Source organism: Salvelinus alpinus, chromosome 28 (genome assembly GCF_045679555.1).
Source record: "Salvelinus alpinus chromosome 28, SLU_Salpinus.1, whole genome shotgun sequence".
Lineage (NCBI taxonomy): Eukaryota > Metazoa > Chordata > Actinopteri > Salmoniformes > Salmonidae > Salvelinus > Salvelinus alpinus.
The window spans coordinates 3,297,576-3,324,242 of record NC_092113.1 but is presented as its reverse complement, the minus strand read 5'-3'; the positions used below and the strand labels follow the sequence as shown (position 1 = coordinate 3,324,242).

The 26,667-nt window shown below is 44.0% G+C and overlaps 1 protein-coding gene across 1 annotated transcript in view; it reads right to left on the bottom strand.

Moving 5' to 3' along the window:
• Window positions 1-561: 561 nt before the first annotated feature.
• nup210 (nucleoporin 210) overlaps window positions 562-26,667 on the bottom strand; it is a 60,028-nt gene continuing 33,922 nt past the window's right edge. Inside the window, exons 20-39 of the mRNA XM_071371141.1 lie at window positions 26,521-26,622; window positions 26,095-26,223; window positions 25,641-25,768; window positions 25,301-25,436; window positions 25,142-25,204; window positions 24,490-24,669; window positions 24,322-24,402; window positions 24,037-24,168; window positions 23,560-23,718; window positions 20,877-20,968; window positions 18,884-19,058; window positions 18,396-18,571; window positions 8,339-8,559; window positions 7,627-7,763; window positions 5,989-6,250; window positions 4,946-5,196; window positions 4,547-4,751; window positions 3,959-4,078; window positions 3,669-3,743; window positions 562-3,349 (exon numbers count right to left, since the gene is read on the bottom strand). Of these exons, the coding sequence (XP_071227242.1) occupies window positions 3,243-3,349; window positions 3,669-3,743; window positions 3,959-4,078; window positions 4,547-4,751; window positions 4,946-5,196; window positions 5,989-6,250; window positions 7,627-7,763; window positions 8,339-8,559; window positions 18,396-18,571; window positions 18,884-19,058; window positions 20,877-20,968; window positions 23,560-23,718; window positions 24,037-24,168; window positions 24,322-24,402; window positions 24,490-24,669; window positions 25,142-25,204; window positions 25,301-25,436; window positions 25,641-25,768; window positions 26,095-26,223; window positions 26,521-26,622 (2,931 nt within the window). The 3' untranslated portion in view covers window positions 562-3,242. The remainder of the gene's footprint in view (window positions 3,350-3,668; window positions 3,744-3,958; window positions 4,079-4,546; window positions 4,752-4,945; window positions 5,197-5,988; window positions 6,251-7,626; window positions 7,764-8,338; window positions 8,560-18,395; window positions 18,572-18,883; window positions 19,059-20,876; window positions 20,969-23,559; window positions 23,719-24,036; window positions 24,169-24,321; window positions 24,403-24,489; window positions 24,670-25,141; window positions 25,205-25,300; window positions 25,437-25,640; window positions 25,769-26,094; window positions 26,224-26,520; window positions 26,623-26,667) is intronic.

The window sequence follows — 26,667 nt, the reverse complement described above, 5'->3', positions numbered from 1 at the left end:
TATTGGCATCCGCGGTGCCAGAGCAGGCATACAGATGAGCTATGTGCAACCGACTGAGTCCCACTAGGCCAGGCCACTGACGCAAGCAAGGGGACGAGGTGTTTGATCAGCGATTTCAGACCTTTAACACATCTCCAGAGACCCTGGAATGATGACACTCACTACATCTCCTCTGTCTGTGGCAGGGCAGACGGAGGAAGCGTGGTGTGTGACACCATCACTGGGCTTAGGGACAGATGGGAAATCAGTTAGCTGTGATGCAGAGGACCTGCTCCTACAGCTCAAACACGGGAGGGATATGAAGGGGGACAAACTTGTGTATCACATGGCAGGGATATGCTATTAATTTTCCCCCGACACTACCACAGAGGCTTAGGAAATGGTGTGCTGCAATTGTTGGATGCCTTAAATACACAGTAGCCTCTGTTCCAATCAATGTGATTGTTCCAGCTAAGGACACGCCCCTTCACTCCAATGTGAATGTGTGTTCCTTTCTTCCTGCAGGGTGCCAATCAAGAAACAGGAAGCCATAAACACAGGTTATTCATAGAGGCAACGGCATTTGAAAAGTAAAATGTTTATTATTCAGCAATGATCTCACAAACACTCAAGCCGGACGGTAATTCTAGTATTTCCACTTCGCTGCATAGCACTGCTGTGAGATGAGTAAGGCAAGACGCTTAAAACACAAGGAAAGCAGGGGAATAATACACTGTCTGCACATTAAAACTGAAAGCATTCAACATAAATCACCTTGAAAGTTTCACAGCTTTCCTTCGCCAAATACCAAAATAGTGATTATTCTTCCAAAAAATTGCAGTGCAGTCTCAAAAGGCCTTATCAGATAACTTATCAGAGCTTGCTTCAAGGCCTTCGGCACATACATACAGTACATGAACATATGCCTCGTAATACATAGGTAATTTACAACATTGCTAGTTCACTTCGGTTGATAAGATACTGAAGGGATTGTACACTGAACAAAAATATAAACGCAACATGTAAAGTGGTTGGTCCCATGTTTCATGAGCTGAAAAAAAGATCGCAGAAATTTTCCATATGCACAAAAAGCTTATTTCTCAAAATGTGCACAAATGTGTTTACATCCCTGTTAGTGAGCATTTCTCCTTTGCCAAGATAATCCATCCATCTGACAGGTGTGGCATATCAAGAGGCTGATTAAACAGCATGATCGTTACACAGGTGCACCGTGTGCTGGGGACAATAAAAGGCCACTTCAAAATGTGCAGTTGTCACAACACAATGCCACAGATATCTCAAGTTGAGGGAGCGTGCAATTGGCATGCTGACTGCAGGAATGTCCACCAGAGTTGTTGCTAGAGAATTGAATGTTAATTTCTCTACCATAAACTGCTTCCAACGTCGTTTTAGAGAATTTGGCAGTACGTCCAACCGGCCTCACAACCGCAGACCACGTGTATGGCGTCTTGTGGGCGAGCGGTTTGCTGATGTGAACGTTGTGGACAGAGTGCCCATGGTGGCGGTGGGGTTATGGTATGGGCAGGCATAAGCTGCATTTTATCGATGGCAATTTGAACGCACAGAAATACCGGGACGAGATCCTGAGGCCCATCTTTTGTAAGGCATCTTTGACCGAGAGATGGATATCTGTATTCCCAGTCATGTGAAATCCATAGATTAGGGCCTAATGAATTTATTTAAATTGACTGATCTCCTTACATGAACTGTAACTCAGTAGAATCTTTGAAATTGTTGCATGTTGTGTTTATATTTTTGTTCAGTATATAATGAAAAACTGAAACATGGTTCACATTTCCAAACTATTTCACATTGGTGATTGACAGAAGAGCTGCCTTTCTTTAGGCTCAATTAGCACTGTACTGACCAAAGCATTTAAAAATGGTTAAATACAACCGAGTTTCAAAACAAAAACGTCATCAAAGTGAACACAATGACTGACCATATCCTGCTTTTGAACATAGGTGATATGTCCTTAATATGCACACTAACAAAATGGACGGATTCAGTGGTTATACTTCACAAAATCAATATGCTACATTTCCCCAAAATAACATTTAAACATAACCTGAAATCAGCATCTTCATGTTATCACTTGCTGCTGACAACTAGGCCATCCAGGAGAGTAGTTTGTCAAATTCCTGAGTTTCAAAGCAACAATTCTTGATCAACAAAACATATCTTCAAGCTTAGAAGTACATTTCTGAAAAGCAAAACTATTAAATGTGAAAAGCAAAATGGGAGTATAAATTAGTTAATTTTAAGAGGCTGCAACAGTTAAGTATTGGTATGAAATCAAACATAACACGGTATAACTACAAATACTGAAAACAGAGTACAAAAACAAAAAAGCAAACTAGTTTAAATGTACCATGCTTCACACACAAAAACACACACCATGATTCACACATGGTCTGACTGGTCATGGGTCCGGAGATGGCTGATCAGGCCAATCCGTGACCTACAAATCTTGTTGCAGTTGGGGCAGGGATGGTTTGTGCAGTGCTTCACATACACACCGGGAGATTCTCAATTGGTGTTGCTCGACTCCTAGCATCCTTTCCTCCATCCTCTCCTCTTTTTGAAAATGGTCAAAGGGACTCCAGGAAACTTGCAAACAAATGTGCTTGTATGAAATGAGACTTATCCACTTGCGCATCATAAGGCAAATTACATTTGCAGAGGAGGAATACCAAAATATGTGTTATGTGGTAAAAATAAATGTTGCTGGTTGTGCCAGACAACAGATAAGTAGCGTATCAAGGAGACGATCAAACTTCTCAGTTCACGAATTTACACCCTCCTACATATGGCGACCACTTATTGGTTTCCGAGTCATGTTGGAGAGGAGTCGTCGAGGAGAGGACAGACTTTTACCCAATTGAGAACGCGCGCACACACAAAGATAGCCCTGTTGACTTCATATTGCTTAAAGTCTGTTTTCAGTCCTAATTGAAGTGCACATTTTGGGGCAAATCATAACTTCCATTTAAGTCAAACGTTCACTTAGTCTCCCATTGACATCAATGCATGACTAAATGAAAATGCAACTTCGTAAGAGTTTGCCCCCTCTTTAAAACAAACTTCACATACTTTTGAATACAGTATATGACATATGACCGAATTAAGCGGTAAGATTCTCTGCCATTCTCCTCTGAGTGACAAAGGCACCACTGCCCAATCCCATGTAGAGTTCAGGCCTGGGGCGTTGTCAGAAGCTGGGGTAGGTACTGTAGGGATCCCTACCGGGAGTTGTAGTCTGGGGAGAAGAGTCGTAGTTTGTGGCTGCTCCTTGTGTCCGGGGAGGTCATGTTGTTGGTGAAGGAGTTTGAGACGGGTGAGGCAAAACCTGAATCAGAGGTGGGAGTGAGGCACAGCAGGCTAAACAAACGGAACAGCACTGAAACTCAAGCACCCTCAACGGAGCAGAGTATATGAGCAATAAACAGCTCTGATCAATGTCTCCAAACAGCTATTCAACAAATGTCTACTAAGCAAATGAGAAAAAAAACATTTTGCCAAACACAGCTGAAGTAAAATACCAATTTACCGCAGTTACCTCTTTCAATTCGATTGTGTTGCAGAGGTATAAAGCCTATTAGAAAGGGGCAAGCTGAAGTCAACACTATTTAAAAGGGAACATAATGTAAACAATGACAGGTCTCTACCTGAAGGGGACGGTGTCCTCTGAATGAAGGCTGGGTGAGGCGCTAAGTCCCTCTGAGAGAACAGTGCATGGCACACTGGGTAGGAAGAGAACATTAAATGTTACCTGTTAGAATGGTCAAATGTCTTCATGGTCCCTGAAGCATTGCAGTATCAACATCAAAACCTTCACTATCCAACCCACTTGGTTTTTTAATTATATCGAGTCATCACGCGGACCTGCTAACAAGGTAAAGTGACGACGGGTTTCCTGCGACAAACACAATCTTAGTTGGGGGATGTGGCTACTCACCGATGATGATGATGGCGGTGCCAGCCAGTAGCGCGAAGATGGTGAAGAACATCATCTGGTAAGAGTCGATGAAGGCCTGCAGGAAATGGGATCCCTCCATGGCAACCACGGAAGCAGCAGCTGGAGAGGACAAAAGGGACGGGTGAGACTAGGACATGGCACTGCTCAGTGCTTCTTTTGAACAATTATAAGCGCGCTACCTTGTACAAATGTAAAAAATAATAATAATAATTCACAGTTGAATGTTCTGATACTGCAACGACAATGGGGTGATGCTAGTTGACACTTCAGCGAAATCCTAACGTGCTCCATTTCTCAAGCCCATGAACAACTAATGGCTTTATGGATGGCTGGTCAGAGGATGCAGGCTTCACACTGCAGTCTGCTACTTTCCTACTGTTGCTATAATAATACCGCTCTCAGATAAAATGACTGACCTGAATATTTTCAAGGAAAGTGTCCCAACACTGCTATAATTAGGATGTTGAAAGTATCCCCCTTTTACAGTATATCTTGTATTCTGCACCATCAGAGTTATCACATCTACCATATCGTCAACCCTGTTCCACTCAGAGATGGCTAGCTGACCTTGCATTGTGGTGCTGGGATCAGTCACGTGGATGACGGTGACTGGGATGACGAGGATCTGGCCAGTGGATGAGCTGGTTATGGACACGGAGGCTGAGGCTGCAGCCTGGGGGTCCACCACACTGACCGTGTACTTAGAGTAACTGGGGAAGCCGTGGAACACTTCTCTCTCCTGGATCGAGATGGACGGAGAGCTGGACGACACCTAACGGACAGGAGTAAATGGTGGGTGAAACACTGGGGTTATGGAGAAGTGACATCCAGTGCCAAATGTTATACCTCCCTCATTGTCCTCATCATTCATTTCCCTTTTCCATTTTTAACAGCTTCTGGAAGGTATGAGACCCACGTCAAAAAGCACTTTCAAATAAAGTTGATAAAGTTGACAGACAGACGTACCTCCAGGCTGCCGAGTGCTGCGGTAGGGCCGTAGACAGTGAGCTCTGCGTCGGGCTGCAGGTTGCTGAGCAGCAGCTCTGTCTGGTCAGAATACAGGCCTGTCTCCACGGGCAGCCTGGCACTGACCTGCTCCCCAGAGAAGGCACTGCCCTCCACCCCAGCCCTCACCAACAGGCTGGTCATGGACAGGCTCAGCACCCGTGTCTGCTGGTCACTCAGAGACTGCAGGGTCAGAGAGCAGGAGTAGAAGCCTGGGAGGGAGAGGGAGAGAGGGCGGAGGTAGAGAGGTAACAATAGGTGTCGGTGTTTCTAATGAGAAAGGTGACGTCAAAATTGGTCTTATTTCAAGTTGTTCATGTTTATGGATGCTTCTAAGAATCTACTTCTTAAAAGACGATGCTGGTCTTCCACAACCACACGGTCGCAGATGCTTAAAACGTGATTTCCCCCATTAGAAGCCTCTTCACTAGAACATTATTTAAAAAAGGCACAAACGCAATAGCCATGAGAATTCCATTTAAAACATGATTAGAACCCACTCAATTCTAATCCCTTATGTAGCAACAGTGGAGGGAGAATCTTTCCCAACCTGTGCTGGTGTTTAGTCAGTTTACCTTCCCCTCCAACCCTACTCCAGAGTCATCTCACATACATTAGTCGTCGTCGTCGTCCCCCCCCCCACCACAAGCCTGCACTGGGCCGGGGCAGGAGAGGAGCCCCAAACTCCCCAAAACAATTAGACCCATTCTGCTGAATATATCACCCCAACACCGTTTATGGCCTCCAGTAAATGATTCCCTTGTAAACAGAACTTCCTTGCCCTCTTTGCCAGAGCAGCCCCTGGTGCACTGCACCGCACCAGCTGACCCACTGTGGGTTTAGTAAATCCCTCCTGCTGCACGCATGTCTAATGGGTGATTAATGATGTGAAGGTCAAATCCATTATGCACAAGTAAACTGAAGGTTGGAGAAAAGACCATTCAGTAAACATACTGCCCAACATTCACCACCTCAACTTCCTTGAGCCCGAGAACAGGTCTTACCGGTGCTGGGGTCGAAGCTGATGTGTGTGAGGTAGACGTCATGGGCGGAGAAGTTGACGGCGTCGCTGGTGAAGCTCAGACGGCAGCTGACGGAGGTCTCTGGGTGCAGCAGGGCGATGGAGGCGGTCTGGGCAGCGGAGCAGGAGCCTATGAGGTTGGTTCCCGTCTCTCTGGTGGTGAGCAGTATCCTGGTGTCCCTGTCCCCCCTCACCGCTGCAGGGTGAGCCATCACCGCTGTCCTGGTGGCCCCCTCCACCACCACCTGGGACAAACCAACACAGTGAGTCATAACACTGGTATTACTTGGGGTGAATCTCAAGTCTATAACGAAGTCTCAGCTCATTGTCTACTTTCCTTCATCTGCACTGATATAAAAGTTACAGGGACTGGTAAAAACAGCTAGCTAGCCGGCTAGCCTCCACATTGCATTCACCTGTCCTGTGATTTAAATCCTATGTATGTGCAAATTGAAGTGAACAGCTGGGCCTATTCACTTCAGTGTTCAGTACAGCAACACGGTACCGGTTAACATCTCCATTCAGAGCCTTCTCCTTTAAGATGTGTTGTTCCTGTCGGAGTGTTAGCTACTGGTCCTGATAGCATCTATCTAATCCACTCCACACTGATTCTCCTCAGTCACTCACTCCCAGCTAATTGGGAAAGATTCATATGTAAAAACAGGAACACATAGAAGCCTGTAGCAGCCGGAAAGAGGGAGCTGACTAGAAGAGACAGACAGACATGAGAGGCGGTGAGAGATGTTCTTTGAGAGAGAGAGAGAGAGAGAGAGTGCTCCATCTCAAAGAGGAAGGCTGGGCTAATTAATCTTCTCCATGCTGCCTGCGTGTCTCTTTGTGGAGACTTCAGACCCACAGCAGGGGGTGGGAGGGGAGGGCCGTCACACACGTTACACTGAGACAGCCATGATCATCTGGTACTGATCATGATGATGGTCTTATAAGCATCTTTATAGTGTCAGATGTTTACTGTGTAGAACTCTACCCTAAGACTTCAGGTTTGTTCTAGGAGAAGCAACTAGGTACCCCCTGGCACAGACGTCAATTCTATTTGTATTATTTTTTTATCCCCAATTTCGTGATGTCCAAATTGGTAGTTACAGTCTTGTCCCATCGCTGTTGACTCCCGTACGGACTCGGGAGAGGCGAAGGTCGAGAGCCATGCGTCCTCCGAAACACGATCCTGCCAAGGCGCACTGCTCACTTAACCCGGAAGTCAGACGCACCAATATGTCGGCGGAAACACCAAACCCTCACCTAACCCGGACGACGCTGGGCCAATTGTGCGCCGCCTCATGGATCTCCCGGTCGAGGCCGGCTGCGACACAGCCCGGGATCGAACACGGATCTCTAGTGACGCCTCTAGCACTGCCTTAGACTGCTGCACCCCCTCAGACGTCAATTCACCGTCTATTCCACGTTGGTTCAACGTCATTTACGTGAAACAACGTTGATTCAACCAGTGTGTGCCCAGTGGGCAGTGTTGTCCACCTCTCTAGAAACCGGGGTAGTGTATACGGTTTGGATAATCATGATTAAACCATTTGTTGTTGCACAACATACTTTCATTCCCTCTCTGACACACAAATGTCCTCTGGTAGCAAGGTTGTCGTTACAGTACCTCTCTGTAGGTCTTCAGCAGCCCAGGGATCTCATAGTAGACAGTGGTGGTGCCTGCGTCTCTTGCCACGGCCACGCCCATTTTAGAGTCTACCTGCAGCACGCCAGTGGATGAGGAGCTCCAGGTACCCGGGACACCTGTAGGGAAAAGAGTAGAGCTGAGAAACTCCCCTTGGTTCAACACTCATCTTGAATTTTCACACATCATTTACTGTAAGACTGTCTCATCCGCCACACTCCTTCCCGCAGGGCTGACAATGGTAATGTTTAAATAATCAGCAGAAAAATATACTCCATTCCGAAGTAGATGAAAACAAACACGGATATTGCAAAAGACATCAATATCACACAGTGGGGGCTGGTGGGAAGAGCCATAGGAGGATGGGCTCATTGTAATGGCTAGAATGGAATAAATGGAACGGAGTCAAAAATGTGGTTTCCATGCGTTTGATACCATCAATTCCATTCCAATGAACCCCTCCTCGTATAGCTCCTCCCACCAGCCTCCATTGATATCGCATATTAAAGACGCAACATCCCAGAGACCCATGTGAAACTGCATCAATCCAACGAAACGTCCATTTTGCTCCAAATATTGTCTCAACATCTTTGCAGATAAGCCTCATCTGAATTTCATGCACCTCGGTAGTACTACCAGTGACAGCGTACCTGTTATTTTACAACACCACATGAACCCCTCTTTGACCTCTCACCTTGGGGGCTGAGGAGTTGGGCGCTGAAGCAGACCACGTCTCCCACCACCAGCCTCGTGGCCTCCTCGGGGTGGATGGCGTGCTGAACGGGCAGCGCCAGGTAGTCAGCCATGCCTGCCTGCTCCTCGTCCCACACCGCCAGCAGGGTGAGGCCCACGTTGACTGTCCGCACCGTCAGGGTGTTGTTACCCGGGCCCCGGCCCATCTGCACCAGGTCATCCCTACAGACAGACAGGATAGGAAATGGTCAACATGTAGGTTGGTATGCATAACCAATGGCTTTCCTTGCATAATCAGTAATCAACTACCTCTGTCTGGGCACAAGACAAAGTGACACTCCTGTGGCCCAATCACATTCAGAACCCCTTAGTAACCCACCATCAGCCCCTTCCTTACTCTTATTTGGACAGGTCTCTCCTAAAGTAGTCTGTCAGCACCTTGAGAATAAAGTAATGGAATCAATTTATTGTGCAGGCCAATGAGGGAGTCCCCAGCCGGGCTGAGCAGTGCTGTCTCCCTTCTTCACACACTCCCATTAATTTAGCTCACTCAGGTGGAAACTACTCACTCTGAATGGGGAGGAACGAAAAGCAGTCTAAATTAATGTTGGGCACCTTGGGAGAGACATGCTGGCTTTAAACACCGCCACGGTGCACTCATTAACTGTAGTTGGACTGCAGCAGCATCCGGATAAACAGACTTGGGCTGTGCAACGTTCACACATACGCACACTTTGTGTTGCACTCTCACAGCAAAACACAGCAGAAAAACAGCGCTTTCACTTCTACATATCTCAATGTCAAGTACCGATCTTGTACGTGCCAATATACAGTGCCTTCGGAAAGTACTCAGACCTTACTCAAAACCCTCAATCTACACACAGTACCCCATAATGTCAAGGCAAAAACAGGTTCTGAAATGTTTGCTAATTTGTTAACAATAAACTGAAATATCAAATTGACATAAGTATTCAGACTATTTACTCAGAACTTTGTTGAAGCATCTTTGGCAGCGATTACAGCATAGAGTCGCCTTGGGTATGATGCTACAAGCTTGGAAAACCTGTATTTGGGGAGTTTCTCCCATTCTTCTCTGCAGATACTCTCAAGCTCTGTCAGGTTGGATGGGGAGCGTTGTTGCACAGATATTTTCAGGTCTCTCCAGAGATGTTTGATCGGGTTCAAGTCTGGGCTCTCGCTGGGCAACTCAAGGACATTCAGAGACTTGTCCCGAAGCCACTCCTGCGTTGTCTTGGCTGTGTGCTTAGGGTCTTTGTCCTGTTAACCTTCGCTTCAGTCTGAGGTCATGAGCGCTCTGGAGCAGGATTTCATCAAGGATCTCTGTACTTTGCTCTGTTCATCTTTCCCTCGATCCTGACTGGTCTCCCAGTCCCTGCCGCTGAAAAACATCCCCAAAGCATGATGCTGCCACCACCATCCTTCATCCTAGGAATGGTGCCAGGTTTCCTCCAGACATGACGGTTGGCATTCTAGGCCAGAGTTCAATCTTGGTTTCATCAGACCAGAGAATCTTGTTTCTCATGGTCTGTCTTCAGGTGCCTTTTGGCAAACTCCAAGCGGGCTGTCATGTGCCTTTTACTGAGGACTGGCTTCCGTCTGGCCACTCTACCAGAAAGGCCTGATTGGTGGAGAGCTGCAGAGATGGTTGTGCTTCTGGAAGGTTCTCCCATCTCCACAAAGGAACTGTAGAACTCTGCCCATTGGGTTCTTGGTCACCTCCCTGACCAAGGCCCTTTTCCACCAATTGCTCAGTTTGGCCAGGCGGCCAGCTCTAAGAAGAGTCTTGGTGGTTCCAAACTTCTTCCACTTAAGAGTGATGGAGACCACTGTGTTCTTGGGGACCTTCAATGATGCATAAATTTTTTGGTACCCTTCCCCAAATCTGTGCCTCGACACAATCCTGTCTCTGAGCTCTACGGACAATTCCTTTGACCTCATGGCTTGGTTTTTGCTCTGACATGCACTGTCAACTGTGGGACCTTACATAGACAGGTGTGTGACTTTCCAAATCATGTCCAATCAATTGAATTTACCACCGGTGGACACTAATCAAGTTTTAGAAACATCTCAAGAATGATCAATGGAAACAGGATGCACATGAGCTCAATTTCAAGCCTCATAGCAAAGGGTCTGAATACTTATGTAAATAAGGTATCTGTTTTTTATTTTAAATAGATTTGCAAAAATGTCTAAAAACCTGTTTTGGTTTTGTCATTAGGGGGTATTGTGTGTTGATTGCTGAGGATTTTTATTTTCTTAATTTAATCAATTTTAGAATAAGGCTGTAACGTAACAAAATGTGGAAACAGTCAAGGGGTCTGAATACTTTCCTAAGTCATTGTATATTTAAAGAAATACACCACATACAATGCATTCAGGGGCGGCAGGTAGCCTAGTGGTTATAGCGTTTGGCCAGTAACCGAAAGGTTGCCAGGTCGAATCCCCGAGCTGACAAGGTAAAAATCTGTCGTTCTGCCCTTGAACAAGGCAGTTGACCCACCCGCAGTTGGCCGTCATTGTAAATAAGAATTTGTTCTTAACTGACTTGCCTAGTTAAATACATAAATAAATAAACATTTAAATGTAATTCAGAAAATGCATACCAGGGATGGTGTTGCTATGTTATATACAATGTTAACTTTGCTGCGAAGGCTACAAGACCTGATTGAATAAATGCATTCTGAGAGATTTAACTGCCAAATTCAATTTTCTGTTCCACTGGTAAAGGCAGAACCGTTTGGAGTGCTGTCATCTCCTGTCTAACTCTCTTTAAGCAATTTTTTCCTAAGAAATTGGAGTGTCGTACATTAGTGCAAGCTCTTCCAGGCTTCCTCAAACTAAAAAAGCACTCAGAGAGAAGAGATGGCACAATATTTCCAGCAGCCTTGGTCCACATAGCCAACAGCCATCTCTTAAACCCTACCACCCCATCTCAATAGTCTACCTTGCTGCTTTCACCTTTCCTATTAATATTTTCTTCCCCAATGTGTACACCTTCATACCAGTGGAGGCTGCAGAGGGGAGTAAAACGGCTCAAAATTCATATGTTTGATAAGATTCCATAAACTCCATTACACTAAATTCCAGACATTATTAAGATCCGCCCTCCCCTCAGCAGCAAACACTGCTTCAAAACAGTATCTCAAGTACAAGTTGCCCTTCATTTGACTTTCAAGTCTGCACCAAAATAGTATAATTGTGGGGTTCTTTGTAAATTGAAAATGAATACCTTTAAGGAAATTCACAGAAAGCAACCATCACTAGATGGTAACTTTACAAGTAAAGTTGTGCGGCTTGCTAAAGCTCTTTAAAGAAAAATGGTGGTAGTGACATTTTAAAAAATTATGTTACGTGCTTTACCTTGTTCAACTTTTAATTTTAGTTTTAATGCGTAAATGGCACATAACCTGCAAAAGTTTAAGTCCAGCGGAGTCACTGACAAGAGAAAGTTATTTTGTCAGTGAGTTCTTCAACAAGTGGGAGCTGAGCTGCTCCACCCCTCGGCACGGCAAAAAATATTTACTCTGAGGAATTTAAGAGATTCTTGCTCGGTAGCTGAGGACCCGGGCTAAAGTTCTACTTCATCGGTCTCAAAGGTATTGAAGGAAGCCCTCAAAATGGATAAAGACATCCTTGTAGACCACTCAAGTCGGGGCTCTCAAGCAAGAAAGCCTGGTGGAAAACCTTGCATCGTTGCGGCTAAACTACACTATTATCAGGATTGTATTGATGTTTTTCGGCGTGCCAGAGAATTTGGCCCACTTCGATGCAACGGGCACCCATCTCCATCTTCCCAGACTATGCCCCCAGCGTTGCTCGTGACCATGCCGCTTTCAATGATGTCAAGAGTCTGCTCCGCGGACGGTCCGACGTTCGGTATGGCGGTTAGAGCGTTGGACTAGTAACCGAAAAGTTGCAAGATCGAATCCCCGAGCAGACAAGGTAAAAATCTGTCGTTCTGCCCCTGAACAAGGCACTGTTCCTAGGCCGTCACTGAAAATAAGAATTTGTTCATATTTTGGCAACTGCCCGAGTTACACCAGGAACGCACAATCCCTCCATCAGTGCTCAGACTGTCCGCAATAGGTTGAGAGAGGCTGGACTGAGGGCTTGTAGGCCTGTTGTAAGGCAGGTCCTCACCAGACATCACCGGCAACAACATCGCCTATGGGCACAAACCCTCCGTCGATTGGACCAGACAAGCCTGGCAAAAAGTGCTCTTCACTGACGAGTCGCGGTTTTGTCTCACCAGGGGTGATGGTCAGATTTGTGTTTATCGTCGAAGGAATGAGCGTTACACCGAGGCCTGTACATTACATTTTAGTCATTTAGCAGACGCTCTTATCCAGAGCGACTTACAGTAGAGTGCATACATTTTATTACATTTTTTTTTTTTTTTTTTTACATACTGAGACAAGGATATCCCTACCGGCCAAGAGCAGACGCTCTTATCCAGAGCGACTTACAGTAGAGTGCATACATTTTATTACATTTTTACATACTGAGACAAGGATATCCCTACCGGCCAAACCCTCCCTACCGGCCAAACCCTCCCTAACCCGGACGACGCTATGCCAATTGTGCGTCGCCCCACGGATCTCCCGGTTGCGGCCGGCTGCGACAGAGCCTGGGCGCGAACCCAGCCCAGCCTGGGCGCGAACCCAGAGACTCTGGTGGCGCAGCTAGCACTGCGATGCAGTGCCCTAGACCACTGCGCCACCCGGGAGATGGTACTGTACTCTGGAGCGGGATCGATTTGTAGGTGGAGGGTCCGTCATGGTCTAGGGCGGTGTGTCACAGCATCATCGGACTGAGCTTGTTGTCATTGCAGGCAATCTCAACGCTGTGCGTTACAGGGAAGACATCCTCCTCCCTCATGTGGTACCCTTCCTGCAGGCTCATCCTGACATGACCCTCCAGCATGACAATGCCACCAGCCATACTGCTCGTTCTGTGCGTGATTTCCTGCAAGACAGGAATGTCAGTGTTCTGCCATGGCCAGCGAAGAGCCCGGATCTCAATCCCATTGAGCATGTCTGGGACCTGTTGGATCGGAGGGTGAGGGCTAGGGCCATTCCCCCCAGAAATGTCCGGGAACTTGCAGGTGCCTTGGTGGAAGAGTGTAAGAGTGGGGTAACATCTCACAGCAAGAACTGGTAAATCTGGTGCAGTCCATGAGGAGGAGATGCACTGCAGTACTTAATGCAGCTGGTGGCCACACCAGATACTGACTGTTCCTTTTCATTTTGATCCCCCCCTTTTCAGGGACACATTATTACATTTCTGTTAGTCACATGTCTATAGAACTTGTTCAGTTTATGTCTCAGTTGTTGAGTCTTATGTTTATACAAATATTTAAACATGTTAAGTTTGCTGAAAATAAATGCAGTTGACAGTGAGAGAACATTTCTTTTTTTGCTGAGTTTAAGATGATTGCCTGCCGTTTTGAGTCCTTATCTCTACAGATCAAACTGGTTTCATAAAAAATGGTCACTCTTTTTTCAACATCAGACGTCTTTATAATATACTTTACAATCCCTATTCATCTGACACTCCAGAGATATTATCACTTGATGCTGAGAAAACATTTGATCGGGTGGATTGGGATTATTTACACCACAGAAGGCCCTTCTAAACAGTTCTATGGCAACAGGCTGGCATTTTACTACTCTTCTAGCTAGACGTCTTATACTATTTAAGTGGAAGGATCGGTTGCCTCCTATTTTTAACCATTGGATAAAGGAAGTTATGCAATATCTCAAGCTAAAGAAAATACCCTACTCCGTTAGGGGATCTGTAGTTACATGTTATAATATCTGGAAACCTTTCCTTTGTAGAAAACATGGACCCAGCTAATTTCACAACTCCATAAACCAACCCAAATTAGAATGTACAGTCGTGGCCAAAAGTTTTGAGAGTGACACAAATATTAATTTTCACAAAGTCTGCTGCCTCAGTTTGTATGATGGCAATTTGCATATACTCCAGAATGTTATGAAGAGTGATCAGATGAATTGCAATTAATTGCAAAGTCCCTCTTTGCCATACAAATGAACTGAATCCCCCCAAAAACATGTCCACTGCATTTCAGCCCTGCCACAAAAGGACCAGCTGACATGTCAGTGATTCTCTCGTTAACACAGGTGTGAGTGTTGACGAGGACAAGGCTGGAGATCACTCTGTCATGCTGATTGAGTTCGAATAACAGACTGGAAGCTTCAAAAGGAGCTTCAAAAGGAGGGTGGAATCATTGTTCTTCCTCTGTCAACCATGGTTTCCTGCAAGGAAACACGTGCCGTCATCATTGCTTTGCACAAAAAGGGCTTCACAGGCAAGGATATTGCTTCCAGTAAGATTGCACCTAAATCAACCATTTATCGGATCATCAAGAACTTCAAGGAGAGCGGTTCAATTGTTGCGAAGAAGGCTTCAGGGTGCCCAAGAAAGTCCAGCAAGCGCCAGGACAGTCTCCTAAAGTTGATTCAGCTGCGGGATCGGGGCACCACCAGTACAGAGCTTGCTCAGGAATGGCAGCAGGCAGGTGTGAGTGCATTTGCACGCACAGTGAGGCGAAGACTTTTGGAGGATGGCCTGGTGTCAAGAAGGGCAGCAAAGAAGCCACTTCTCTCCAGGAAAAACATCAGGGACAGACTGATATTCTGCAAAAGGTACAGGGATCGGACTGCTGAGGACTGGGGTAAAGTCATTTTCTCTGATGAATCCCCTTTCCGATTGTTTGGGGCATCCGGAAAAAACCTTGTCCGGAGAATACAAGGTGAGCGCTAACATCAGTCCTGTGTCATGCCAACAGTAAAGTGTGTCATGTGTGGGGTTGCTTCTCAGCCAAGGGAGTGGGCTCACTCAAAATTTTTGTTTAAGAACACAGCCATGAATAAAGAATGGTACCAACACATCCTCTGAGAGCAATTTCTCCCAACCATCCAGGAACAGTTTGGTGACAAACAATGCCTTTTCCAGCATGATGGAGCACCTTGCCATAAGGGAAAAGTGATAACTAAGTGGCTCAGGGAACAAAACATCGATATTTTGGGTCCATGGCCAGGAAACTCCCCAGACCTTAATTTCATTGAGAACTTGTGGTCAATCCTCAAGAGGCGGGTGGACAAACAAAACCCCACATATTCTGACAAACTCCAAGCATTGATTATGCAAGAATGGGCTGCCATCAGTCAGGATGTGGCCCAGAAGTTAATTGACAGCATGCCAGCGCTGATTGCAGAGGTCTTGAAAAAAGGCCAACACTGCAAATATTGACTCTTTGCATCAACTTCAGGAAATTGTCAATAAAAGCCCTTGACACTTATGAAGTGCCTGTAATTATACTTCAGTATTCCATAGTAACATCTGACAAAAATATCTAAAGACACTGAAGCAGCAAACTTTGTGGAAATTAATGTGTCATTCTCAAAACTTTTGGACACGACTGTATAATTATTTTCACTATTTTTTACTTTGTTTTATAATATCTTTCTATAAAATAAAATAAATACTATTTGATTATATATCATGCCTGTTTAACCTCTCTTGGGTATGTGAGACGTTAGCGTCCCACCTCTTCAAAAACCAGTGAAACTGCTGGGCGCCAAATTCAAATACAGAAATACTCATTATAAAAATTCAGAAAACAAAACCTATTTTACATAGGTTTAAAGATGAACTTCGTGTGAATCCAACCACGGAGTCAGATTTAAAAAATGCTTTACGGCGACAGCATACCTTACGATTATTTGAGAACATAGCCCAGCAGACAAATCATTACAAACAGTAACCAGCCAAGTAGAAGAGTTACACAAGTCAGAAATAGAGATAAAATGAATCCCTTACCTTTGATGATCTTCATATGGTTGCACTCAGCAGACATTCATTTACTCAATAAATGTTCCTTTTGTTCGATAAAGTCTTTATATCCAAAAACCTCAGTTTTGTTTGCGCGTTTTCTTCAGTAATCCACAGGCTCAAACGCAGTCAAAACAGGCAGACAAAAAATCCAAATTGGATCCGTAAAGTTCATAGAAACATGTCAAACGATGTTTATATTCAATCCTCAGGTTGTATTTGGCCTAAATAATCGATAATATTTCAACCGGACAATAACGTTGTCAATATAAAAAGGTAAACAAGAAAGGCACTCTCGATCGTGCGCATGAAAAAGCTCTGTAACACTTTAGGGTCCACTCATTCAGACTGCTCTTACTTCCTCATTTTTCAGAATACAAGCCTGAAACAATTTCTAAAGACTGTTGACATCTAGTGGAAGGCATAGGAACTGCAATTTGAGTCCTAAGTCAATGGATACTGTAATGGCATTGAATAGAAAACTACAAAACCCCCCAAAAAACTACTTCCCGAATGGATTTTCGATTTTCAGTTCTGTTATACTCACAGACACTATTTTAACAGTTTTGGAAACTTTAGTGTTTTCTATCCAAATCTACCAGTTATATGCATATCATATATTCTGGGCCCGAGAAGCAGGCAGTTTAATTTGGGCATGCTTTTCATCCAAAATTCCAAATGCTGCCCCCTACCCTAGAGAAGTTAAGTCTGGTTTTGGGGTGGGTTTGATTTGGTAGGGGATCCGTGTGTGTTCTGCCTGCTATCTGTATAATCAGAAAAGTTGAAGATGTGGTAATGCAGTTTTTAAAACAGCTGCACCGTAAGTTCTGTAGTGAATATTTTGATTCCGCGAACAGATATGAATAGCAGTGAAGTAGACAAATATTCCTTACGCTGCAACTTTGTCTAACTTGTTGGGGTAGTGGTCAAACCGGTCAAAATGTTGTTAATGCGGTTACAGTACTTAATTGCTGTCACTTTTTATCAAAATATTTTTGGTTCAAACGCCAGCAGAGAATTAGATGAATACGTAAATGCTTTAACTTTTTGTCTCAGTTGTGTGGTCAATATTTGTGTTGTGGTCAGTAATTGTGGTCACTTCTCTCTCCTCATAATTTTGGCCCTCAGTGCCAGTGAGTATCCTAGCAAAAGTTCCGTTTTGGAAACTCAATACTGACACAGAGAGCTGCTGTTAGAAAAGAGCAGGCGCAGGTTCCTAAAACTGCTCTATCTAGAGATTGTTACACACGATTCCAAATCCGCTTCCCGATTTCAAAAGCAGAGAAGTAGGGGAATATTTCAAATTTTTGTCTAACTTGTTGGGTCAGTGGTGAAAACGGTAGTTGTTTGTAAAATAATGAATCTGCTTGCTTCTGACATGATTTATAGCAGCTAGAAAGAGACCGGAGATGGTTTACTAAAATGGCTCTAGTTACAGATTGGTACGCACAATTACGATTGCGGATTTGACAAGCAGAGAAGTAGGTGAAGATTTCTACCTTAGAAAAAATGTCTAACTCGTTCCGTTGGTGGTCAAAACGGCAGTTGTTTGGGAAACGTTGGAAGAACATATGGTAATGCACCTAAAACAGCTGTACCGTAAGTTCTGTAGTGAATATTTTGATTCTGCGAACAGATATGAATAGTAGAGTAGACAAATATCCCATCGACTCTGACTTTGTCTAACTTGTTGGGGTAGTGGTCAAAACGGCAGTTGTTTGCAAAAACGTTACAGAAAATGTTGTTGATGCAGTTACTTAAACTGTTGTAACTTTTTATCCGAATATAATTTTTTGTCTGAACTCCAGATTTGAGTAGCACAGAAGTAGACTTTGTCTAAGTTGTTGCAAAGTGGAATAATTAGATGATGTGTGTCAAAAGTTGCAGGATTTTACTTAGAGAATGGCAGTTGGAAGTGATGTCACAATGGGGATCATTATAATCTCGATGAAAAGCGGATTTAGGCCAAAAAGAAATCGACTATAAGTTTAATAACGGAAAAGTATAACATGTCAAAAAGTGGTATACAAACAACTCGAGGGAGACCATTCTGGACGTTTTGAACTTTGAAGGGAGTTTCTAGAACAACAAGAACAAAGAACAAGAAGATCGAATAACTAAGATAGGGCTCTTGCTGCGCAAACCCCACAATTAAACAGAAATAACATTTGTGAACTTACCTGTTGGTGGTGAACGTGAGCAGGGAGTTATGACTGTGAAGGACCTCTCCAGTGTTCGCATGGAGGTGAACAGTGAAAGTAAGCACCATGCCCAGAGGAATAGCAGACAGGCTGTCCCTGGAAGGGTTGTTGATAACTGGACTGGTGCTGAAACGCAGGTACGACACTGGGGCCACCTGGGAAACCACAGAAAGGGATAGACTACAGTGTAAGGAAATATACTTAGACCGAAGTCAACTGCAAAGCAATCCGTCTCTCACTAGTAGTCTTAAAACATGTTGCCATTACTTTATAACGGCATGAATTAAGATGATAGACGGAAGTATGGGTAATGAAGTTTTGGTTATTGGCAACATTTGCATGAGATGCGGTAAACTTGTATGGAAATGATTTCATATTCTCATTCATTGTACTGTGTTAACATTGTATTTATTCCCATAGGGACAATAAAGATTAATAGAATTGAATTAAGGAGCAGAGGGTTTCACCTTCACTGCGAGGACCAGGGTTTGATTGACACCGAAGGTTTCCTGTGAGGTCACCAGCAGGGAGGAGGAGCCAGTGAGCGAGCCAGAGGACAAGAGGCCCTTCTCATCCACCTGGACAATGGTAGCCTGGTTGGGACAGTCCAGCACCCGGTAGGAGAGAGCAACCACACCGTCCCTGTTCACACACACCACCAGAGTTAGTAGCCTTCTATTTTCTGGAGACGACTCAAGCGGTTGTTTTACTGTCAAGAGTAGGGCACTATACAGAGGATATGTTGTCATTTGAGATGGAACTGAAGACGTACTGTGCAATGCTGAGTGCTCAAAGAAAAATGTTGAGTTTTCAAAGTGTCTCAGCTGGAGACAAATGTGTGAAGCTAGGTAGGTACAGTTGAAGTCGGAAGTTTACATACACTTAGGTTGGAGTCATTAAAACTCGTTTTTCAACCACTCCACAAAATTCTTGTTAACAAACTATAGTTTTGGCAAGTCGGTTAGGACATCCAGTAATTCTTCCAACAATCGCTTACAGACAGATTATTTCACTGAATCACAATTCCAGTGGGTCAGAAGTTACTATACACTAAGTTGACTGTGCCTTTAAACAGCTTGGAAAATTCCAGAAAATGATGTCATGGCTTTAGAAGCTTCTGATAGGCTAATTGACATCATTTGAGTCAATTGGAGGTGTACCTGTGGATGTATTTCAAGGACTACCTTCAAACTCAGTGCCTCTGCTTGACATCATGGGAAAATCAAAAGAAACCAGCCAAGACCTCAGAAAAAAAATTGTAGACCTCCACAGGTCTGGTTCATCCTTGGGAGCAATTTCCAAATGCCTAAAGGTACCACATTCATCTGTACAAACAATAGTACGCAAGTATAAACACCATGGGACCACGCAGCCGCCATACCGCTCAGGAGGGAGATGCGTTCTGTCTGCTAGAGATGAACGTACTGTGGTGCGAAATGTGCAAATCAATCCCAGAACAACAGCAAAGGACCTTGTGAAGATGCTGGAGGACACAGGTACAAAAGTATCTATATTCACATAACTCGAAAGGCCGCTCAGTAAGGAAGAAGGCACTGGTCCAGAACCGCCATAAAAAAGCCAGACTACAGTTTGCAACTGCACATGGGGACAAAGATTGTACTTTTTGGAGAAATGTCCTCTGGTCTGATGAAACAAAAATAGAACTGTTTGGCCAAAATGACCATCGTTATGTTTGGAGGAAAAAGGGGGAGGCTTGCAAGCCGAAGAACACCATCCCAATCGTGAAGCACGGGGGTGGCAGCATCATGTTGTGGGGGTGCTTTGCTGCAGGAGGGACTGATGCACTTCACAAAATAGATGGCATCATGAGGCAGGAAAATTATGTGGAAATATTGAAGCAACATCTCAAGACATCAGTCAGGAAGTTAAAGCTTGGTCGAAAATGGGTCTTCCAAATGGACAATGACCCCAAGCATACTTCCAAAGGTGTGGCAAAATGGTTTAAGGGCAACAAAGTCAAGGTATTGGAGTGGCCATCACAAAGCCCTGACCTCAATCCCATAGAAAATTTGTGGGCAGAACTGAAAAATCATGTGCGAGCAAGGAGGCCTACAAACCTGACTCAGTTACACCAGCTCTGTCAGGAGGAATGGGCCAAAATTCACCCAACTTATTGTGAGAAGCTTGTGGAAGGCTACCCGAAACATTTGACCCAAGTTAAACAATTTAAAGGCAATGCTACCAAATATTAATTGGGTGTATGTAAACTTTTGACCCACTGAGAATGTGATGAAAGAAATAAACGCTGAAAAAAATAATTCTCTCTACTATTACTCTGACATTTCACATTCTTAAAATAAAGTTGTGATCCTAACTGACCAAAAACAGGGAATTTTTACTCGGATTAAATGTCAGGAATTGTGAAAAACTCAGTATAAATGTATTTGGCTAAGGTGTATGTAAACTTCCGACTTCAACTGTCGGTCTCTATTCCCTTACCGGTTAGTCTGGAGTGTGAGCCCAGAGTTGGGAGCCATCAGTATCTCCTCAGCCTCCACAGCTGGATTAAGCATGTGCAGCTTGTCATAAACCTTGATCAAAGGGAAGAGTTGATGGTCTAATTAACTGGAGTTTTTTTTTTTTTACCAATCCTTTGATGTTTGGGTCTTCGTGACACGACATAGTCTAATGCAGTTTGAAGCGGGATGCACACGTCACGTCGCAGACCAATCTGCCTTATCACTTTACAAAAAGGTACACTTTAAAAAGGAGAAGTTTGCTTTTTTACAACCAAATCTCTATTTTTGATGTAAATGGCACGTTATAGAAGGGCCCCGGAAACTTTTATTTTTGCGATTTCACTTGTTTTTGAGAAACGTACCCCAACCAGAGATTCACTTCCACCTCCTCGTTGTACAGTACGGGGGATCCGAACAAACGTGAACAAAGACTCCAAAAACACCCAAATTCATCCTTGTACAAACTGAAACGCTCTCGGTATAGTGATGCAGGTATTCAGAGGTCGTACACATGAAACGGTGTCATTACGAACTGCTGCGTTATATTCCAGTGTGTTTGCGAATCGAGCGATACCTCTCCGTCCATTTTAGCAGCAGGCTTCACAGAGAATGGAACAGCTAGTTAGGGGAAACAGTTCGAATCGCACAAAATGGAATAGTGATGCGGATAAAGTTCGGAATGACACAATTTCATGTATACAACATCGAAAGACCTGCATCGCGATACTGAGATCCGTTTCTAAAAGAACGTATCTGGGCGTTTTCGGGGACCCCGTATTGCACAACGAGAATAGAGGAAGTGAATCGCTGGTTGGGTTCAGGAAAAAAAGATAACTAGTGAAACAGCAAAAAAAAAGTGTCTGGACCCTTTTATAACTTAACATTTACATAAAAGATTTGACTTCTCAGCATGTTTGCTCTTGCAGTGTTTGTTCACTTTCAGTTTGTTTTAGGCGGAAGGGAACAGGAGAACAAGCGGAGGTCCATAAATAAGCACGATAAACTGAGTAGTCGTGTCATACATTTCTGAGACAGAAAATTTATGAAAACAGCGAACCTGGGATATGAGTTCCCCTGGCATATACAATACCAGTCAAAAGTTTGGAAACACTTACTCATTCGAAAGGTATTTTTAATATTTTCTACATTGTAGAATAATCAATACTATCATCAAAACTATGAAATAACACATATGAAATCATGTAGTAACCAAAACAATATATATATATATATATATATATTTGAGATTCTTCAAAATAGCCCTTTGCCTTGATGACAGCTTTGCAAACTATTGGCATTCTCTCAACCAGCTTCATGAGGTTGTCACCTGGAATGCATTTCAATTAACAGGTGTGCCTTGTTAAAAGTTCATTTGTGGAATTTCTTTCCTTCATAATGCGTTTGACTCAATCAGTTGTGTTGTGACAAGGTAGAGGTGGTATACATAAGATAGCCATATTTGGTAAAAGATCAAGTCCATATTACGGCAAGAACAGGTCAAATAAGCTAAGACAAATGACAGTCCGTCATTATTGTAAGACATGAAGGTCAGTCAATGTGGAGAATGTGAAGAACTTTGAAAGTTTCTCCAAGTGAAGTTGCAAAAACCATCAAGCGCTATGATGAAACAGGCTCTCATGAGGACCGCCACAGGAAAGGAAGACCCAGAGTTACCTCTGCTGCAGAGGATAACTTCATTAGACTTACCAGCCTAAGAAACTGCAGCCAAAATAAATGCTTCACAGAGTTCAAGTAACAGACACATCTCAACATCAACTGTTCAGAGGAGACTGCATAAAAATCAGGCCTTCATGGTCGAATTGCTGCAATGAAACCACTACTGAAGGACACCAATAATAAGAAAAGACTAGCTTGGGCCAAGAAACATGAGCAATGGACATTAACCTTGTGGATATCTGTCCTTTGGTCTGGAGTCCAAATGTGAGATTTTTGGTTCCAACCGCAGTGTCTTTGTGAGACGCAGGGTAGGTGAACGGATGATCTCTGCATGTGTGGTTCCCACCGTGAAGCATGGAGGAGGTGGGTGCTTTGCTGGTGATACTGTCTGATTTATTTAGAATTCAAGTCACACTTAACCAGCATAGCTACCACAGCATTCTGCAGCAATACACCATCCCATCTGGTTTGCACTTAGTGGGATCATCATTTATTTTTCAACAGGACAATGACCCAACACACCTCCAGGCTGTGCAAAGGCTATTAGACCAAGAAGGAGAGTGATGGAGTACTGCATCAGATGACCTGGACTCCACAATCACTCGATCTCAACCCAATTGAGATGGCTTGGGATGAGTTGGATCGCAGAGTGAAGCAGCCAACAAGTGCTCAGCATATGTGGGAACTCCTTCAAGACTGTTGGAAAATCATTCCAGTTGAAGCTGGTTGAGAGAATGCCAAGGGTGTGCAAAGCTGTCATCAAGGCAATGGGTTGCAACTTTGAAGAATGCCAAATATAAAATAAATTTTGATTTGTTTAACACTTTCTGGTTACTATATGATTCCACGTGTGTTATTTCATAGTTTTGATGTCTTCACTATTATTCTACAATGTAGAAAATAGTACAAATAAGGAAAAACCCTTGAATGAGTAGGTGTGTCCAAACTTTTGACTGGTACTGTAGGTGCCTACATAAGTATAGTACCTGGATCTGAAGTTCATCACTGAGCTCTAGTAGCTTCCTCTCCAGTTGTCCAGCCTTTGGGTCGTTGACTTTGAGCACCACCTTCAGCCCTGTCCTTCCTTTAGTCTTTCCTGTTACGCTCATAGCAAAGTTATGCTCTGACTGGAGCTGAAAAGAGGCCTACAAAGAGATAGCATTTTAAAATCAGTAAATTAAAGCAGAAATAGAGTTAGAAACGAGACAGTAGACATGTCAGATGTTGTTTCTCTGGTGAAGGTGGAGCATCATTTTGTCCTAATTCAGTCACTCTGATACAAAGGATCATAGGAGCTCGAAACAAAAGATCCAACTCATCTATAAATTAATCAAAATAGTTTTTCCACTACACTATTTATGGCTTATTATAGAATCAGTTGAAAACTAAAGTGCCTGTGGCCTTGAATGGAACCTTTGTCACTCATCAAGACGAAAAACTCAATATCAAAAACTGGTTCCTACCTCGGCATGTCGTGATTGGAGGTCCAGGATGTCTCTCTTGGTGGTGGACCAATGGAAGGTGAGGCCAGGCAGGGTGTTGCCAAAGGAGAAGGGGGTCTGACTGCTGGTGAGCCCTATCACATACACAGGCATCTAGGAGAAGGGACAGGATGAGGCAACTCAAAGCAGCTCACACGTCTGTAAGTCTTGATATTCACAATATAACGCATCTCACTTAGAGTGATGTATGTTCTGTGGAAACTGTCAGAGACCATTTGAGATTAGAGTTAATTTATCATGCGTTACCTGTGTCCCAGTCTTCATTCTGGTGATAGGGGCCCGGATGCGAATGGCCCTCAATTGCACAACTTCAACCTCTACTTGATCCTGTTCATAAGAAACATTAGAATAGAAGTACATCACTTTCAGTTGGTGAAAAAGAGATGATGTACCGATGATGTTCAGGTATTTTACCTGAGAGACAACAACAAGCTTCCCAGTCTCGGCATCGACAGCTTGAACCAGTCCTGTAACCGTGACGTTGCCAATGGCAATGCCCCTGACATGACCTATGTCGTTGACAGATGCCATCTCCTCATTGGCCATGGAGAAGAGGATGTTGGACTGGGGCTGTGGGCCGCCCTCGGATGTGATCTAGAACATGGAGACGAGTTAAAGGGTGGTGTCTGCGTGTGTCATAAATATGGTAGACTATCAGTTCCACGTGACTGGCCCTGAGGATACTGACAGCGTTTTCAACTCTTGTCAATGTGGGGTCTTTCAATTTCTCAAGGCAATCAAATCATGCATGGTCTGTTAGAATAATCAACACGATAGATTTGGAGATTAAATCAACAGGTTACTCACAGGGTGTGTGTATTTACAATTACTTAATATTCAGCAATTAAATAGCATGTGGAGAGCTTCACAAATGCAAAGAACACAAACGAGCAGTTGCTCAACGGGTAAGCTGGAAAGGCCTATTTTAAAGCGTATGGTGATTCAAATTATCTTCACAAAAGGAGGATCTCCAAACAGGACCACCTGTCTTATCAGTGTGGGGGACAGCAGGGGCAGAGACCAGAGTTTTCCCACAATACACTGAAAATGTAACAATCCAATGTACCTGCATCATGGCTCCGATTATCAGAGTCATTTTCCTGGGAATCAGTTTGAATGGTGGGAACACCTAGGGAGACCGAAACAAAAATGAGCGTCTTTCAACACGCATAATATAACATCATTGGACAACATGTTTCAGTGAATCTCATGAAAACCACCCTACCTCTATTTGCTGAGGAGCAGATGCAATCTTCCTTCCAGTTTTGTCTACTAGCATAGCAGACACGCTCGTCTGTCCAATTGCTAAGCCTTTGACCAGGAAGATTGCCGTGTCCTTCTCGGAAGGATCTGAAAGTGCTCTGGGGAAAACATAACATGAATGGTGAACTCAATGTCTACTTTACTGAAACGTAGGCAAAATATACGTGCCGAGGTGCATGCAGGAGTAATTCCTATCCGTTTCTCCATTCCCAGTGACACAGACAATGGTGTGCATGTAATAGTATCTGCTCTAAGAACAAAACTTTATACTTATATGACTCATTAATGTAACAGTAACTTACTGCAGAGAGATGATACCGGACGCTGCACTGAGTTTCAGATTCAAAAAGCGGAAATATTTGGCCAAAAAGGGCTTCTTGTTGTCATCCAGAACCCTGACATGGGCTTTCACAGATTTACCAATCTCCACCTGCAAGAAACCAGTTCATGTTTTTTTTAACACGACAAGCACTATTTTGGGCTCTAATTGCATTAGTTATTTGCATAAAAGTGTTTTGTTTGTGTTTCTTTTTACTAAGTATACAAGCAGCTACACTCAAATTCAAGTTGGCTTTATTGCCATGAGAGGATCGACCAACATTCACAGCATCTTAATCCTGTTTGTTTGTATGTATATATCCATTTCTTGAATACTTCACATAGTGAACAATACTTTCCTGTGGTTTCAGAAAACCAGTGACACACAGCCTTTGGGTCTCTGCCCTGCAGGATAAAGTATTGAGGCTGGCCACTGACCTTGTCAACCACTCGGACATAAACCTCCAGGATGTCTGAGATGTGGACCGTAGCCGTAGCAGGGGCTGGGAAGGCCAGGCAGAGGTCATGAACCATCACCTGCACTGTCCCCGGCTGGACTGGATGCACCTAGAGCACATGGAGAGGCCACCGTGATAAAAGGGTTTATAGGACGTTTTTATTTTATGTCACAACACCTTTCTCAAGGCACACGGATGTTTCATCAATGCTGCATTCAGAGCATCACGTCAGCTACAATATTGTTCGAAAGTAGGATGATAAGGGGCCAAGGGAGGTGTAGGAACTAAGACAGGTATACAACACATCTATTTAACCATGGTATGCTAACCCTGTAAAAAGTACACTCAAAAGAGAGTGGTATGCTCAGCAGCATTGTCATTCTGAGTGTTCCGTGATTCTCCTCACCTCAGCAGATCCCTGGGCCTCCTGGTACACCACATCTGCTATCCCTCCAACGCTGGTGTTGACAAAGAAATACCCAGAGCCCTCCCTCAGGGCTAGGTCAGCCTGCAGGATACACAAACAGGAGAAGCCACGGATGAAAGTATGACA